Source organism: Podarcis erhardii, assembly GCF_964252035.2.
Source record: "Podarcis erhardii genome assembly, chromosome: 14".
In the NCBI taxonomy this organism is placed as follows: Eukaryota; Metazoa; Chordata; class Lepidosauria; order Squamata; family Lacertidae; genus Podarcis; species Podarcis erhardii.
In genome coordinates, this window is record NC_138503.1 from 22,408,605 (window position 1) to 22,426,071 (window position 17,467).

Genomic DNA, 17,467 nt, shown 5'->3' on the forward strand with positions numbered 1-17,467 from the left:
ATGTTTGTCACCACAACCTGCTTGATAACACTGTATTTTGCAGAATCTCTTGTAAACTATTTTTTTGAAAATTACTTCCACCGACCCCCAAAAACCTGTAAAATAGCAAAAACAGGTTTTTGAGCCTAAGAAGGTTAATTGAAAGTTTGAATTCCTTCTCCATAAAGTCCAAATAGAAGCCAACGAACAAAAGTGACAACAGAGCTTGACTGCTTCAGAAATTCCTTTACGAAATGGATGCCGTAGGGAAAGGCAATGTTGCAGGCTATCAAGACTTGGCAGCTAGGCTATGAGAAAGTTGGTTGAGCTTTGCAAAGAATAGCCAAGGTAGAGTCAAGATGGTATGACTGAAGGCAGGTAAAACACAGTAGCAAGGAAATGAAAAGAGAAGAAAGGAGGAACAGGGCCTACAGCTAGCTAGGCATGGGAATATTTTGAAGGAGGGTGCGGGAGCCATGAAGAAACGGGGGCAAAGGGGAGACATACACAGACAGTCACACAGACAAAAAAAAGGGTGGGCAAGCACAGTGCCCCCAAGCTATGCAAAGGTGTGGGAGAAAGCCCATACATTTTTATTCTGCATTCACGGCTCATAAGATTTCAGCTATGTGCTAGCTATGTTATGCCCCCCAAAACTGATTTGCAGAAGCTCAGCCACTCTCGTTTGGCTGTGACAACAAAAAGCATAGCAGAATGGGCTTGTTTTTACATAGAGCATAGCCAGTGGAAGGAAGAAAGCTTCCTACACAATGCCAAAAACCGCTGACTGGCAAGTAAAAGGCCCAGCTATTTTGAGATACAGCCTCTCCTCTGCCACTAAAAATAGTCTTGTGAAGACCGCCAGGTCCAAATCCTTCAAAGCTACAGTTGGCAAACTGGCAGGAACCCAGGAGCAGAAGAGGCCAAGGTATTTTTCATGTCTTAGGGCGAGACAGATCTATTTCTCATCACCACTGCCTCTCCAGCAAGCATTCGTATCTGAAAATCCCATCTTCTTCTTATCATTTGTGTTAAAAACAGATATATCTAAACAAACAGTGTGATCCCTACTTCAGATTACATTAGGTGGGTGAGGACTGGATTTCTACTAAAATCCCCTTGTGCTGGTGGAACAAAATGTTACTGTGGCATAGTGGACTTACAATGTATTACGCTAGTGAAACTCTGCTAGGCAAGGGGCAAAAAATGGGCAGAACTGGAAGCAGCAGAGCCTAGACAGAATCTTATGCTCAGAGGTTGGCCTCCCACCACCCAATGCAATAACATTATAACTGGAAAATAGGTGGTGCAAATAATTTAAAACACCCTCTCCTCCTGGAGTTGATGAGTGGTCCCAGGAGCCGTTAACTATGCAGTAAAGATTCTGGACACCTTCAAAGTAAAAAAAGCAGCACGGTACAATGGTACCTTGGAAGTCAAACAGAATCCATTCCAGAAGTCCGTTTGACTTCCAAAACGTTTGAGAACCAAGGCGCGGCTTCTGATTAGCTTCAGGAAGCTCCGGCAGCCAATCGGAAGCTGTGGAAGTCACTTCCGGTTTTTGATTGTCTGGAAGCCAAAACGTTTGACTCCCAAGGTGTTTGAAAACCAAGGTACGGCTGTATGAGGATGAGGATGTATTTATTTATACCTCGTCTGCTTCCCTGACAGAGACTCAAGGTAGCTTACAGATAAAAATAAGAACAGCCAAAACATAGGGGGGACCATAATTAAAAATCAATTAAACATTGATAAAATTAAAACTATAGCTAGATGTACATAAACATCATACAAATACTTACAATAAAAAAGCATGACACCAGCCCTTTAATTAAAAAGCTCACAATATTATTGTATGTTATTCTATTATTATAAAGCGAGATGAGCGCTGCAATCCAAGAGTCATCCGCGACTGGACCTAATGGTCTACGACTGGACCTAATGGTCAGGGGTCTCTTTACCTTTGCCTTTTATTCTATTATTATATATTCTTCCTAGCACTGAGACAAGGCGCAGGATGACAGTTAACCGAATAAAAAAGTTCCAGTGCAACTTTTGAATTTCAACACCATCCCCTAAAGTGATACATCCCCAAACACTGCCAACCAGCTCCACTGGATGTAGCACACAGAATGAAGAACATCTGGTAGAAACGCCTTCTCTCAGTAACTCTTTTTCAGTGGGGACCCAGTCACATGCAATGTCTGTTGCAATTGCTAACCATCATGCCTCACAATCCGTATGTCCCTCTTCTCCACAGAAGCCACCAACAGACCCATAAGAAAAGATGTTCTCCACACTTGCCTCCACGGTAGACAGATGACAAGCACATTCTACTGCACCTACAGTGGCCAGGGACAAATCTTCTGTCCATTGGCCATCCCTGCTACTGTTTTTCTCCTAGAGCTCTTGTACTTTTGGAAGATACTTGACAGACAGAAACATAAACAGGTGAAGCTATACATAGCTCAAGGAAGTGATGGGGAATGCTGCACCTGTTACTCCCGTCTGGCATGTAGATTTCAGGAGTGCAGTGGCCCTGGAAAAACAAAGATGGCAATCCCATTCCCCTGTGAAGTTGTCAGAATGCAGTCTACTACTGCATCCTTATGATGGCTAAAAGACAGCGAGTCTTCTTCCACCCAACCCTTGTTACTATTTTCTGATATCTGCATGATGGTGGGCATGGGGTTCCTTACAATGCCCCATAAGTGTTGGGGGCTTGCCAACAGCTTTATTCCTAGAGCACTAGAGGAGGAGCAGCAGCCTGACAACTCAAATGTCCTCCTGACTTCCCCTCCCCTGATTGCCACTAGAGTAATGGATCAAGCATTGTTGCTGCCATTATGCTCAGAAATGCTGATACCTGGATCTGCTGGGGAAATAACCAGCAAAACCTGACAATCAACCAGGCAAGTCCTAGGAAAACAAAGAAGGCAGGCTTTTTTTTGGGGGGGGGTGTCACATTTATGGCTGCCAGGGCAAGACCCCATGGCCATATGCTTTTAACATTTTATTGCTTCTCTGCAGGGTCCAACCAAGCTCATTGGGTTGCTCCTCTCATAGTAGTGTGTGCAGTGTTCCTAATTCATGGGTTTTCCATTTTCCTCCATTACAGAAAGCTTGTTGCTCTACCATGAACAATAATACAAATCTTAGCAATGACAAACTCTTTACATTGGGATACAGAACCTTATTTTTCATTATCAACTGAATTCCTGAGAAGCGAATATTCTCCAACTTGTACAGACAGAAAAGTCCTTACCTGAAGATACTTAAATAAAGGATTGGATGATTTTCTCCAAAAATGTATTTTTTAATATGCACTGATGCTGCAGATGTAAAAGATTATAAGCAAAAATGGGGACGGATTTACAAAAGGAAATTCCTTGAGAAATCTGGTCTTTTCTTTTGGAGCTTGAACTTTGTTTACTGTGAGCTCAATGTTAAGAGGCAATTGTATAAAAATGGCAATGTAATGGCATTTAACACCTACTAAATTAGATTAAGAGATCTTTAACGTTGGCAATAGTTAACTATTGGTGTTGTGCCAACAACTGAGATATGTTACAATGCTCAAGTATTCTGGAAAACAACTGTCCAAGCAATATCAACTCTTACTAACTTTTTGTACTTATAGATCCTCATGTCTACTCAACTTTATACCCAAATTTGTTTAAATACAAGGCTGTATTTAACGTGCTTGTGATTACTATACTGGCCTATGTTACTAATTGAAACACATAGTAAATACATCTTATGTTACAGAAATGTGCTTCTTGCATGGAGTGTGTGTTTTAACTTCTGCATGTTTTGATACATTAAATAAGATTAAAAGAAGAAACAAGTATTCTGAGCATTGACAGCGAAGACTCAAGTTCCTATGCTGTGGGGCCCCTGTCACCTATTGGCTACTGGTAAATACCATTTACCTATTCCAAACATAAAAGTCAACAGCCCAACGATAGAACTAATGAGATCAGATGCATGAAAGGAAAAATGGAAGACACTGGCTGGCTTTTTGCATCAGCTGCAGAAATACTGCTTAAAAACTCAATTGCTTTGTATTTCCTAAGCATTGTTGGAATGTGCTACGCTAGAGACAAAACCAGGTTTCCTGAAAGCTTCAGAAAGTTAGGAAAGGGCCTCTTCATAGAGCAGGTTGACAGCTGTCTGATCTTGCTCTAATTCTGCATTTCTGTTTCCCCTCCTCTTCCGCCCTCTGCATTTGCTTTGCTTCTTCAAGTCACTATTATTACAGCAGGGACTCAGCTATACAGCTGCAAATAAAACGTTTTAAGTGCGTTTTAAATGCAATATACAATGTGACACTAGATGGCGATGGTGAGCCGTATGGAAAACTCCATGTGTTTTTAAAAACGCTTAAAAATGCATTTTCAGAACTGTTTCTATATGTGTGTAGATTCCACCCAGGTTTGTTTTCCATGTCCACAAAGCCATCTATCTGGCTCTATTCTCTGTGAAAACTACCATCTGAGACATCTAATTGCCGATCTGGACTCCTTAGCTGACATGGCTCTTTTGGCTGAAAACATCCACATTCATATGTCATGCTGAGCGAAACAGCAAATAACAGCTCTACCTCCTCCAACTAAGATTACACTGGAAAGTCTCTTGAATTTGTATGGGTTTGCAGAGTTATGCACACAGCTGCATGATCCCTGTTCCAGAGACAGGGGCATTCCCTACTTAGCCCATTGGATTCAGGCAGCTGTTCCCATTTACTTCTTTCTTATAGTTTTCTCACAGGGCAACTGCTATTCCATGGCCCTGGTGATGGGAAAAGACAGGTGGACAAGCACAAGATGTAATGGTGATGCCCTCACTTGCTTCCCTTCTGAGTCTCTTTCGCTGAAGAGCACTAAACTTATCGGTGCAAATGCAAACTCAGAATTCCAAGTGTACAAGTTATCTTTACTGCAGGTTGAAACACAGAACAAAACCATGCTGAATCTAACTATTTTAAGTATCTGTCTGCAATTATACATACACAATTCAATACAATTATAATCATAAAATCAATATAAAATATTATTTACAAAGGATACCATCACCATATAGAACCACCCAATTTGATCATTTTTAGGTACGTATGCCATTCCTAATCAATTCTCACTGGCAGATGATTCTTCTTCTTTGGACTATGTTAAAGTGCCTACATCTACACTAAAACACCACCACCAGTGTATTGTTTTGATGCTACAGCCTGCGGCTCTTTATCTGAATTTTATCACAGTGTTCTCAGAAAATGATCAAAGCAGCCCTGACAACTTAATGTTCTTTTAACTTAAGTATAGCTGCATAACTTCCCCTCTGGTCTTTTGGCCTTTGGCTCAATATGCCACTGGAAACATCAAAGGTCAGGAGACTCAAATCCTCCAACCCAGAATAAAGACACAATGAGGGGTAAAGTTAATGTCTGAGGAGGGGATTAAACTATTTACAATGTGCTACAGGAAAGCTCAGTGTTCTTTTATGAAAAAGCAGTTCATTACTACTTGAAAAGCATATTAGCTGATAGAACAACTACTTATCAAGGTAGGAATAAGCCCTACTTTCAAGGTAAACAAATAAAATAAGAGATATTCACTTTATTCTGGAACTAGCAATAATATCTTCAAGTTTAGATTTGGCATGCATTAACACAGATTTATGTATCTACATTATATTTTTATTTATTAAAATAGGGAATACACTAGAGGAGACAATGGGAATAAGACTTATCAGAACAACTTCCCTCAAGGCACTCTTCCTTTTGCACATAAACTCTGTAAGTGAAGAACTTGAATCCTAATCCTAAACCCATTAATAAATCACATTAGTTGATTACATAACCAATGTTTAATTAAGTTCCCACATTGAAACAGAAACAAATTAATTGCTTTTCTTTTGTATATAATTTCTACCATACATACTGAAGCTAGGCGATTCCACATGTGAAACAAAAGCAAAGAAAAATGGTAAAGCATAATTTAAACAGTGTATCTGAATGTGCTTTCATATCCATCACAACACACACACACACACACACACACACACAAACCCCTTTCTATGAACAAAAGCTATTTCAGACTTTATAGCGACAAAAAAGTCTGCAGCTAGTGTATAGTGGCATTACAGGTTTTACTACGCACTACAAAATACAACATGGCATTAACAAAAGGGGTTTTCAAAAGCAAGATTTAACATGGTGCCACAAGTTGTATCAGGCAAAGAGTTTACAGCACAGTTCCATAAACAGATGATTTCTGAAACACAGGGTAGCTCAGGGTTTTGACAGAAAATGGTCTTCTGTTTCTACTGTAAAAAATCTAGAAGATTTAATAGCATTTTCTATAGGCTATGCAAATCATTTTAATTCTGCAATCTAGTCACATTTGTTAGTGTTTGCCCTAAGTGTATGTGAGCTCAAAATCTAAAACCAAAAGGAATTACACAGCAGGTTTACACACTTTCCATTCAAAGACTCATTGACCACACCAGAAATTATTGAACAGGGTAAAGGGAGGGGAAGCAGATAGATAATTCCCCTACATCATATCCCCTACATCATATCCAAATGGCATTTCAGACCTTTTATTAACCCTTCTTTCCTCCAAGGAGATCGAGGAAGCATACATGGTTATTCCCCTTTCTCAATTTTATCCTAACAACCCAGTCATGGCTAAGTGCGGATTTGCTCTCACTGGCAAATCTGCTAAAAAGAAGATCGGTGGTACAATCATAACACATGTTATTATTATTAAACAAATGTCACTCTTAAACTGTTTCTTTGTAACATCTTTATGAACAAAATATACTGGACTACAACATAAACCAAGATCAATGCACTGGATGCATCAATTTCAGAAATCCATTAAATCAGTGAAAAAACAGAACAAAATGTAGGGGGAAAATATGTGCTAGAAACTATGCCAATCTGTGTTTTGGATACTGTCAAAACTGTCAACTAGCTCAACATGGTAATCAAAGTGCATAATGTTCTCTATCAGCAAGCTAAGAAAGCGTTCCCATTCAAGACAAATAGCATAGAAGCATCCTTTTTCCTTTCGAGTGTTTTCCTGGCTGCAATAATCTATAAAAAAAAATGTACTAATTAGATACAGCCCTTTGAAAGCAAGTACCGTATTTTTCGCTCTATAACACGCACCTGACCATAACACGCACATCGTTTTTAGAGGAGGAAAACAAGGGAAAAAACATTCTGAATGAAACAGTGGATGTATCATTTTTGGGCTTCATGCTGTGGCCACAGACATGTGATCTGATGGTGAATTTGGGGTGACCCAATGCCAAAATCCTGAGAATTCCTGTGGATCCATGCTTTGTAACCACATTTTTGCACCATTGCAGCCCCAGGCAACAGTGGGTGTGTGATTTTTTTGGTGCAGGCTGTAGCCATGGACATGCTATGTGATCTGATGGTGAATTTGGGGTGACCCAATGCAAAGATCCTGAGAATCTCTGTGGATCCATGCTTTGTAACCACGTTTTTGCACCATTGCAGCCCCAGGCAACAGTGGGTGCGTGATTTTTTTGGTGCAGGCTGTAGCCATGGACATGCTATGTGATCTGATGGTGAATTTGGGGTGACCCAATGCAAAGATCCTGAGAATCCCTGTGGATCCATGCTTTGTAACCACATTTTTGCACCACTGCAGCCCCAGGCAACAGTGGGTGCGTGATTTTGGGGGGGGCAGGCTGTAGCCATGGACATGCTATGTGATGTGATGGTGAATTTGGGGTGACCCAATGCAAAGATCCTGAGGATCCATGTGGATCTATGCTTTGTAACCACATTTTAAGTGGGGAGCGAAGGAAAAACAAAGAAGGGACATTAGAGGGGTATGCAGAGAAGCAGCTGGCTAAGAATGCAGGAGAGGGATTTAACGGGTTGGAGGAAAGAAAGGCAAAAGTTTCCCCCCACCCAAGCCAGCCATCTCTCTCTCTCTCTCTCCCCTCCCCTCCCCCCTCCCTCCCCCCCTCTCTCTCTCCCTTCCCCCCTCTCTCTCCCTCTCCCCCAGCGGCACCGGAGCTTGCCTGGAGGGGAGGGGCTTTCCCTGCTCTTTGTTCCGTTTCAGCAAACACAGCAACGCAACAGAGGAGGGTGGGCAGTAAGACCCTGAGGCAGAATGCAGGAAAGCAGCGCCTTCCTCTTTTCAGTTTTCCCTTTTCCTTGAAGCGTCGCGATGTGATTTTTGCCTGGTTTTTCGGCTCCAGGGACCACACATTCGCTCTATAACACGCACAGACATTTCCCCTTCCTTTTTAGGAGAAAAAATCTGCATGTTATAGAGGGAAAAATACGGTACTCATGTATAAAGCAACCTACTTTGCTTAGACTACAGCACTGCTTTAAACATTGCCAAGGGGTTGGGAAGAGTTAAATGCTCATGTAACAATGTTCTCCTCAAACCCCCACAGGTCCATTCACTTAACACCATACTCCTGGAAGTGTGCCTGACATACCAAACCCCGTCCTGTTGCACATATTTTTATGCCTGTTACTAAATTAGGAAAGCGGGGGGAACTGTGCCTGTGCCAACTGCGAAACAGAAAGGGTCAGCATCATTGGTCTGCAGCAGGAACAGACAACCTGGTGCTCTCCAGATGTTGCCAGACTACAGCTTCTGTCTTCCCTGACCATTGGGCCATGCTGGCTGGAGTTGAAGAGGGCTGAAGTCCAACAACATCTGGAGGGTACCATGCTGGCTACCCCTGGGTTTACAGCTTCTCTGTTAAGCCAAAATCCTTCCAAGGCTGGCATATATAATCTTTATTGGTGCATGCAGCTGCACTGAAATACAATGGCACACACAGAAGAAGAAAATTAAAGGCTATAATCAAGATTTCTCACTCCCAGGAATATTCTGCAGCGCACTACTGAAACCACATATTAGAATTACAGATTACTGTATCATTTAACTACCCAACGATAGAACTGGAATATAAAATTGTTATGTTGGACATTTCGAAAAGCAAATGTAAAATGTATTCGTTTAGCCAAGAAAAGGGGCAAGGATTTTAAGTACTACTTCTTCATGACAACATTGCTGCCATAGTTAATACTTAGCTCTCTTGAGAAATACTAAGTAGGGCATTGAGGAATTTTTGAACAGGAAAAAAACAGCAACTGGGAAGCATTTTAGAGGGATCTTCATCTGCATGAATACTAAACACATATGTTGTATTTCTTGGCAACCAAGGAGGAAAGTTCTGATGGGGATGGGGGAAAGAAGGGAACTGAACTTTTCAGCCCCAGCACATTGGTAGATCCAAACTACCAATGCAAATTGCTAAGCAAAACAGATTTTGACATAATGAATGATCATTCCCAGGTTATGTTATAAATGCTCACAGTGATGAACATGTAGCTACAACATGCTTTGCAAGATTAATGGTACAAGGAAGGATGAAATTAGATGCAATACAAAACTACAGGATTCTATATTTAGAAGTGGTATCCTCTGATTCTTAGGTCTATAAAATACACTGTTCTGAAAATAAGATTCACCTACTCCTTTAGATAACCGGATAGGTATTTTAAAATGGAAAAAAAAGTTTCACCTTTATGATTACACAACATAGAAGCTGACTACAGGAAGCCTGTAAGACAATTTAGTTTGGGTTGAAAGCAAAGTATAAGGCTAAGACACAGCGTAGGATATGCAGACTAAAGTTTTGAATAATGTCATGCATTTTGTTTAAGGAGAGCAAAAGCTTCTACCTTCTCCTTCCAGTCATTTCGGAGAGGAGAGAGGAGTTCATGAGCCTGGGAGGTGGCTATGCTTGTTCACATCACACTAAACCATGGTATTTAGTACTAGGTTCAATCTGTCCACACCCTGTTTGAAAGCCTGTATGTGTAGGAAAGGACACCCAAGAAAGGTTTGTGACCCGTTTTGCCCCACGACATGTAAAATGTGCTTTTCAAAGTTACAAACTAGCTCTTTGCAGGCATAAAGACCTTGGGGATACAATCATGGGCAGCTCATCTCAAGGACCCTGTACTTAATTATAACCAATTGGGTTAAAGGCATTTACTCTGAAGTAGCCTAGCTAAATTCTGGAGTATGTTGCTTCAGGACTGCTTTCAAAGTCCTATTTTCTTAAGGCAGTAATACAAATAGTATTTGAAAGGCAACTTTACCACAAAATGGCTTGGGAGCTTAAGTCATTGCCAACTCTGCTTAATTAATTCACTTACCATAAAAGTTGGCAAAACATGAAGCTTTTCACTTAGTAAATCTATAATTAACTGTTAATGTTTGCTGAGTAAACATAAGCCTATATTTAATTAAATCTTACAGTAAGATGCTATAACCTGAAAGTTTTATAAGCAACATGCTTCTGAAACAAAAACTTAAGAACTTCCAAATCTTGTTAGACATTAAAAAATTAACTTAACTTTATTGTGCTTATAAATAAAACCAGTATATGTTAATAAGACCTAGTTGTCAGAACATTCTTTCAAAGATAAGAGATAAAGAAAGCATAAAGCTTTTTTCACTTGTAACAAAATCTAATCTTGACAGGAGCATTGTCTGCAGCAATGGAGTATTAAGACATGAATGTAGAGTTATGTCTGAAGTTGCCATGTCTTTCCTACATTTCAACATCTGTACTAATTAACGTGAGAGTCAGAATGGAATAATCCCTATACACAAAGGCCCCACTGTTGGAATGCTCATTATCCAAAATCTCAGTTATCCAAACACAAAGAATTATACCAAAACCTTGCCACAGACAACTGGTTCAGATATCCAAACAGCTGGAGTTAGCATACTTCTTTACTTGTTTGTGTTTTGTTGGTTGGCAGCAGCCATTTTGGGCAGAAACCATGGAGGGAGGGAGGGAGGGAGGGAGGGAGGGAGGGAGATTGGACAAATCAGTTTTTCCTTTGTTTGGCTTTTTCACAGGAAGCATGCACAGGTCACTAACAAAGTTGTATAAGAATCTTAAGCAGCAACCTAACCAAAGATTAAATAGATCAGCTGATGACAATTACTCATGTCTTAGGCTCCAAGGTCAGCAGGGCAAAGTTAGCAGGACTATACAGCTGAAGGCCTGTTTTATGTTGCCAAAGGATGTCCAAATTCTCTATGAGGTTGCTGCATCACTCATCAGTTTCATGATGTAGAGGAGTAACATGCAGTTATTCTACTGAGGGCAATGAACATAATGTACGTCAAAACCTAAGTAAGATACAGTATACTCAAGTTGGGATAGAATAAAAACTTAATTTCTCGTTCTAACCAGAGATGAATGGCTGATGAAGATGATGGACTACGCCGAAATGACGAAAATTGACCGGGAAAATCAGAAACCAGGAAGAGAAGAATTTTAAGAAGGAATGGGAAAAAATTATAATGTATTTAAGAGAACACTGTAAACAACTAAAAACTTTGGCAGGATTTGAGTAATGCTTGTAATGTATGAAAAACTATGTAAAAAAGGGTTATTTTTCTTTAAAAATTAGAGAAAAGAAGGGAAGCAGTTGGGGAAAAGGTTGATAATAGTAACCATGGAAGGGCGGAGGGAAGTCAATGGATTCAGGGAATCCTAAATGATGTGGATGATTTGTTTGAATTAAAATTTGTTATGTAAAACTTATTAAAACTTATTTAAAAAAACAACTCCATTTCTCCCAGTGAACTGCCCACTACTCTTTCTGAAATTTGTATACTATTTAAGCTAGTAGCCAGCACCATATCCCAGGAGATCAAATCTCAAAAATTAATTTCATGCTGAGTGAAAATATCTTAATAAAACCACAAAACATAGGAGCAGTGCACATAGAGACATTATTAGCATAGTTTATATGTACCAACTTTCTAAACTGTTAATAATACTTTTTGACATGCCTTGCACATAACATTTCTTTTGGTAGATAAATAGGTTCATCGCTGATATGTCATAAAGTGGTGAAAGAGACAAGGTTTCATGCACCTGTTAGTTTATTAACAAAATCCAAAAGGAAGATTAATGTCTATGACTGTATTAGGACCAACTAAAATGTCACAAAGAGTTGGCCTGCTATATCTACATAACAAGGAATTGATTGTGCAGCCTAGACTTACTTTTGCAGTACTCAGAAAATTTGGGAGAGGAAACAACATAGATAACAGAAATTAATTAGCATCCAGAATATTGGAGAAAATACAGAATAAGCCAGGAAAAGAATCATTCCTGAAGGTACCAAAATTCCAGGTTCTTACCCAGAATCATTTGATTGAATTACTGCCAGAGATAACCACAAATTGCCCTGCAACATCCATTTTAAAATTTGCTTCACATAACCCCTGATGGCTTGAAACAGTTCACTCAATGAAAAAATAAATAAAGAAAGAATAAAATAATGGTTTCCAATGGTTTGTATGAGTGAAGAGCGAATCCAAAAATTTTCTGGTTGATTTGAATGAGCCAGTGTAATTACTGTCTCTATTCAGAAACCAAGAAGGAAAAAATGTTGTGTAATAACCTCAAATGTTTTTCTTTTCCCCTGAAATACACAAAGATTATTTAATCCAAGTGTTTCAGTTTTGGCTAACCGTATTTCCCTTTCCACTATTGAACTTGTAATGGTTTGGAATTTTTCTAGATTTAGTTTGCGGAATGTATAAAGTTCATGTAACACTTCAAAGATGGGTAAAAAGAGGCCACACAGATTCAACAGCAGGACCTGGAATTAACTCTGCTTGCCTGATGCCAAATCCTATGATCTAATCACTGGCTGACAAGAATGTCTTTATATTTATCAAAGGGAAGAGTTATACTGCAAGCATGCCAAAATGTGGTAGGTGTTTTCTAAACAAAGACACAGTCCATCTCCTAAATAGAGCTGTTCATCTCTTTAATAGCATTTTAATTAAAACTTATGTAAGTCATGGGCATTTAATTAGAGTTTAACTACAAAGTAATAATTTAAAAAAACCTAACCAATAGCTGATTTTTAACTACTGCTCAGTACAGTGGTACCTCGGGTTAAGTACTTAATTCGTTCTGGAGGTCTGTACTTAACCTGAAACTGTTCTTAACCTGAAGCACCACTTTAGCTAATGGGGTCTCTTGCTGCCGCTGCGCTGCTGGAGCCCGATTTCTGTTCTTATCCTGAAGCAAAGTTCTTAACCTGAAGCACTATTTCTGGGTTAGCGGAGTGTGTAACCTGAAGCATATGTAACCTGAAGCGTATGTAACCTGAGGTACCACTGAATCTGTTAAACTTCCAAATCTGATACTGCTAAGAATTGGGAGGTTATGGGGCAAAAAAGAGAGTATTTCTAAAATCATGAAGGATATTTCAATAGCCCTACAGACAACAACACTCACACATTACAATTCTATTACCATATATTATAGAACAGTATAGTGGCTCTGAGCAGGGAAGAGGGTAGTTCTCTTCAGGGTTGGAGACTGAAGATGTTAACAGAGGGACTAATATTAAGAGATGGTGAAGAAAGTGCACCGTGGAATATGACACCATGTAGACAGAGAAGCAGAAGGAGCATAAAATAAGACCTTTTGCTTTTGAGGTGTTGGGAGCAGAAGCCCAGGAGACAAAAATGGGGAAAGTTGGGGGATATTTCTGGTAGACTATATAAGAGAGGCCTATAGGTTTTTGGAGGGAGGATCCTGACACCTGAAGGCAGCCCAGTATAGGGAAGCTATTTAAGGCTCAATGTTTTGTTTTGTTTTTATATATGTTGAAAGCTGCCCAAAATATTATTATTATTATTATTACTACTAGCAGTAGTATTTGAGAGTAGGCTATGAATCAGGAATACCCTAGTTCACATCCCCACTCTGGCACCTGCTAACTGAGTGATTTTATACAAGTTACTATTCCCTTAACCACAAACCCTATATCTGCAATATGAGGATAACAACCTTTGCTATGGGGCTTTTGTGAGAATTATAGAAGAACATTGAGTTAGAGCCAAAGTTGGTCTTCCTGCTCATAAACAGTTTTGCACAAATGTGCTAAGTTAAACACACTTAGTGGTATCCTTGTTTTGTGCCAGTGGAAGATTGCAGAGCAAGAGAATGCATAAGCAGGCTGCTGGTAATTTTGTTGCACAAAAGACTATGTAATCTGTTGCACACTGAGCTTCCACTAACACAACTGCTACATTATTTCTTCTTGTTCTGCAACTCACCTGTCTGCTAGCACAAGACAGACAGAGAGCACTGGATACAACCCACAGAGGGCATCCCTGGCAACACCAACTTAAGAGCGCTCTGTGCTTAACATGGCATCTCACCTAGCAGGAAGCCTATTTTAAAAGCAGCTACAACCATTTCACAAAATCAGCATTCTTGCTGATGGAAATGTAGCTAACACTGGAGTAAGCTTCATCTTACTAATGCTGAAGGAATACTGTACTTTGTAAGCCCACTGCAAACCCCTTGCTAGAATAGAGCGAATAGAACTTATCAAGCTATTTAGAAAAGCTGTCACAATACCAACCATCCCACTCATGATCTTGATAAAGAGAAGCTACTTAAGAGGGATTATGAGCCAAAATACTCACAGGCTCTGCAACCATGAAAGGAAACCTGTTTGAAAAGTGCTTGCAAAGTAATGACAGAAAGAAAGCACTCAATGAAAACAGATCAGCAGAGTCAATTTCCTAGCAGAAATGGAAGATTATCACAGGCTGGGCAAGATTAATACACACTGTGCAAATGAAAAACTGACAGCATTTGGGGAAAATAAAGAGTTGGTTAGAGGCCCTTAGACAAGCTGACGCTGCACCAGCACTTCAATATACACTGGACCTTTTGCTAGACTCTGATGGTTACTAACTAGTGATATATTTAGCTATTTAAGAAGTGTTCACATACCTAAAGATTTGAACACACAGGAGGAAGACATTTAATGTCCCATTTTCATATAAATGGAGGAAATAAATACCGCTTCCTTGTACGGTAAAGACTATTTCCTAAGCAACATGCAGTCAATCATTCCATAATGTAACTTATTCTTTCTGAAGTTCTCCTTTTTTGAATCTGTTAAAGTCATGTGTTAAGTTCTGTAAAAATACTCCAGCTCTTCTTTGAACAAACCTTGCTTTTATAGTGTGCGTGCACAGCATAAATTTTAGAAGTTCAAGAATATTCCGACATTCTCTTTTGAAATTGGTATTTCTGAAACATTAATGATAATTTTTAGCAGTTTTCAGTAAAAAAATGTTCTGGATTTATGGAATGTTCACAATTTAATTATTGCCACCACGCATTTGGCTCCCTGTTTCAGTGAAGAGTTAACATAGTCAACTCTGTTTCTGCACTTAATACAGCACAGGGCTGCAGCACCTTTATGAAGAATGCACAACTTATTTTGCAAAAAAAGCCCAAAACTTAAAAGGGTAGTCTTAAGCTCTCTTACTCTGCAGTAAGCCCCACTGAGACACCATGCAAACATGCTTAAGACTATGCTGTTGTCTTGGTAAATTCTGCCCTTGGTAAATTCCAGTTAAGGCAGCCTTCATTCATTGTGACCAAATTTCCTCTGAAGTTCCCATTTTTAAATACAGTTAATTTGCCAGATAATAAGAAGTTTGCTGCAGTACAGAATAAAGGCTTGGCATGCTCAAAGATGATTGTGATGGATATTCCACCTTCAGCAAACTCACTGTATTTTCACTAAAACAATCATTTAATTTTAACCCCATATTCATCTCATAGGTAGAAAGCAATGAATTAAGTTATTGCTTATAATTTAAGCAACCAGTATGTCAAGGACAATACCTAGCAGGCTTAACCAACATGCCCTAACCATTTATCTACAAGCAGAATTGAAAATACGCACAGCAAATCATCAACAGGAATAATCATATTGGTTTTTTGAGCCAGAAAGCTGCTGATCCCTTACCTGCTGGCAAGTACTTCAGCTGGTTATTAGCCAATCTAAGGTGGCGTAAAGATCTTAGGCGGCCAATCTCTGGGCATACAATTTCAAGAGCATTGTCACTCAAATCTAAAAACTGCAGTTTAACGAGGGAGCCAATTGCTTCAAAGAAGAAGAAAAATGACAAGGAATAAATCTGACCCAATAAAAGCACCAAAACTTTAATAAAAGAATGAAATAGACTTCTATGATGGCTGCATTCACACATAAAGCTGAACCATGGTTCTGCATAATGTACAAGAGTTGGAAAAGGCCCAAGCAAATCTCATGTTCATGCACTCCACCCCCTTCCAAGGTGCCAGGAGGACTTTGGCAGCGTTTACTTTCATTTTCAAGTAATCTCAGCTTGTCACTGCATGTGAACCAGGGATCACGGTTGTAACAAACACTTGTCAGTTTTAAAACAAGCCAGCTTCAAGCAATGAGTAAGTGTTGCCAAATTTCTGCTGCCGGATGTGCGGGAGGAGAGCAGTGCACAAGCCTAATGCCCACTCTTGTTCATTTCAGCTCATGACATGGTTTAATGTGGCATAGAAACACAGCCAGTATCTCATCCCTACATGCTGAATAAATAGGTGGCAAAACCATGTCAGAACTGAATATTACTGGCAATTTAGTTTTGAGGAGTGGGCTAAAATATGTTGTACGATCGTGGGTCTAATCCAGCCTCCCAGGCCTCTCCATTTCATCCATGAGGTTGTTTCAGGAAAGCCACATCTACTTACCCTACACCTGACACTATATATGTAAGGGTGAGGATTGGCTGAATGGGTATTTGCAGGCACTGCGCAGTGCTTCCCAGCGTGCAAGAACCATCTTGCAAAGCACTTTATGCAGCACTGGCTGTCAGCACAACGTACTTTGCGGGCCCTGTGCTTGGTGTTTCTGAAGCCACAGTCTACTGGGATGGCAAAGTCATTGCATAGGCATTTCTGAAGTGCCCAACAATCAGTGGGCTGTTGGGCATTTGGGAAGCACTGTGCAAGGGACTAGGATCTGTCACCTGATGTCATTAGGATGTCAGGTGGAAGAGGAACAAGCTTGTTTTCTGCTGCCCAGAGGGGAGGATTCCAATTACAAGGAAGGAGATTCTGACATAGAGAGCTGTTTGATAGTGACATGGACTACATCAGAAGGTGGTGGACTGGAGGTATTTGAACAGAGGTTGGAAGGCCACCGGTCAGGGATTCTTTAGCCATTATTGCTGCATTGGGGGAGTTGGACTAGATGACCCTTGTAGTCCTCTCAACTCTACAATTCTAGGATTGACAGGTGGGTTGCCCTTACCTGCCCGCCCCCCATCAATGTTGGCCCATAAGAGTAGATAAGGATTTGACTTGTTGGGATGGAACTGTCCGTCCCTCCCACCTATACTCAATCCATACACCCCATGTTATTTTACTTTGAAAGTAGCTTAAGTTACAGTAATAAAGACCTATCAACAGATAGCAAAGCAGATTCAAAGGCAGGTACCCAAGATTAAGTTGCAGCTAAGATTCACTTGTAAGGGTTGAGCATACAGTATACAAACAAAGAATGTAAACGTATAGGTTTTCA

The 17,467-nt window shown here is 39.9% G+C and overlaps 1 protein-coding gene across 6 annotated transcripts in view; it reads right to left on the reverse strand.

Annotated features, from left to right (window-relative positions):
- The window catches only part of LRRC28 (leucine rich repeat containing 28), a 50,286-nt gene that overhangs the window by 21,598 nt on the left and 11,221 nt on the right, over positions 1-17,467 (reverse strand). For 4 of the 6 annotated variants that reach the window (XM_081839190.1, XM_081839187.1, XM_081839188.1 and 1 more), the window contains one exon: positions 15,875-16,012. The exons of the other annotated variants lie outside the window; for them this stretch is intronic. In XM_081839190.1, coding sequence (XP_081695316.1) covers positions 15,875-16,012 — 138 coding nt within the window. The remainder of the gene's footprint in view (positions 1-15,874; positions 16,013-17,467) is intronic. 6 annotated transcript variants of the gene reach the window in all.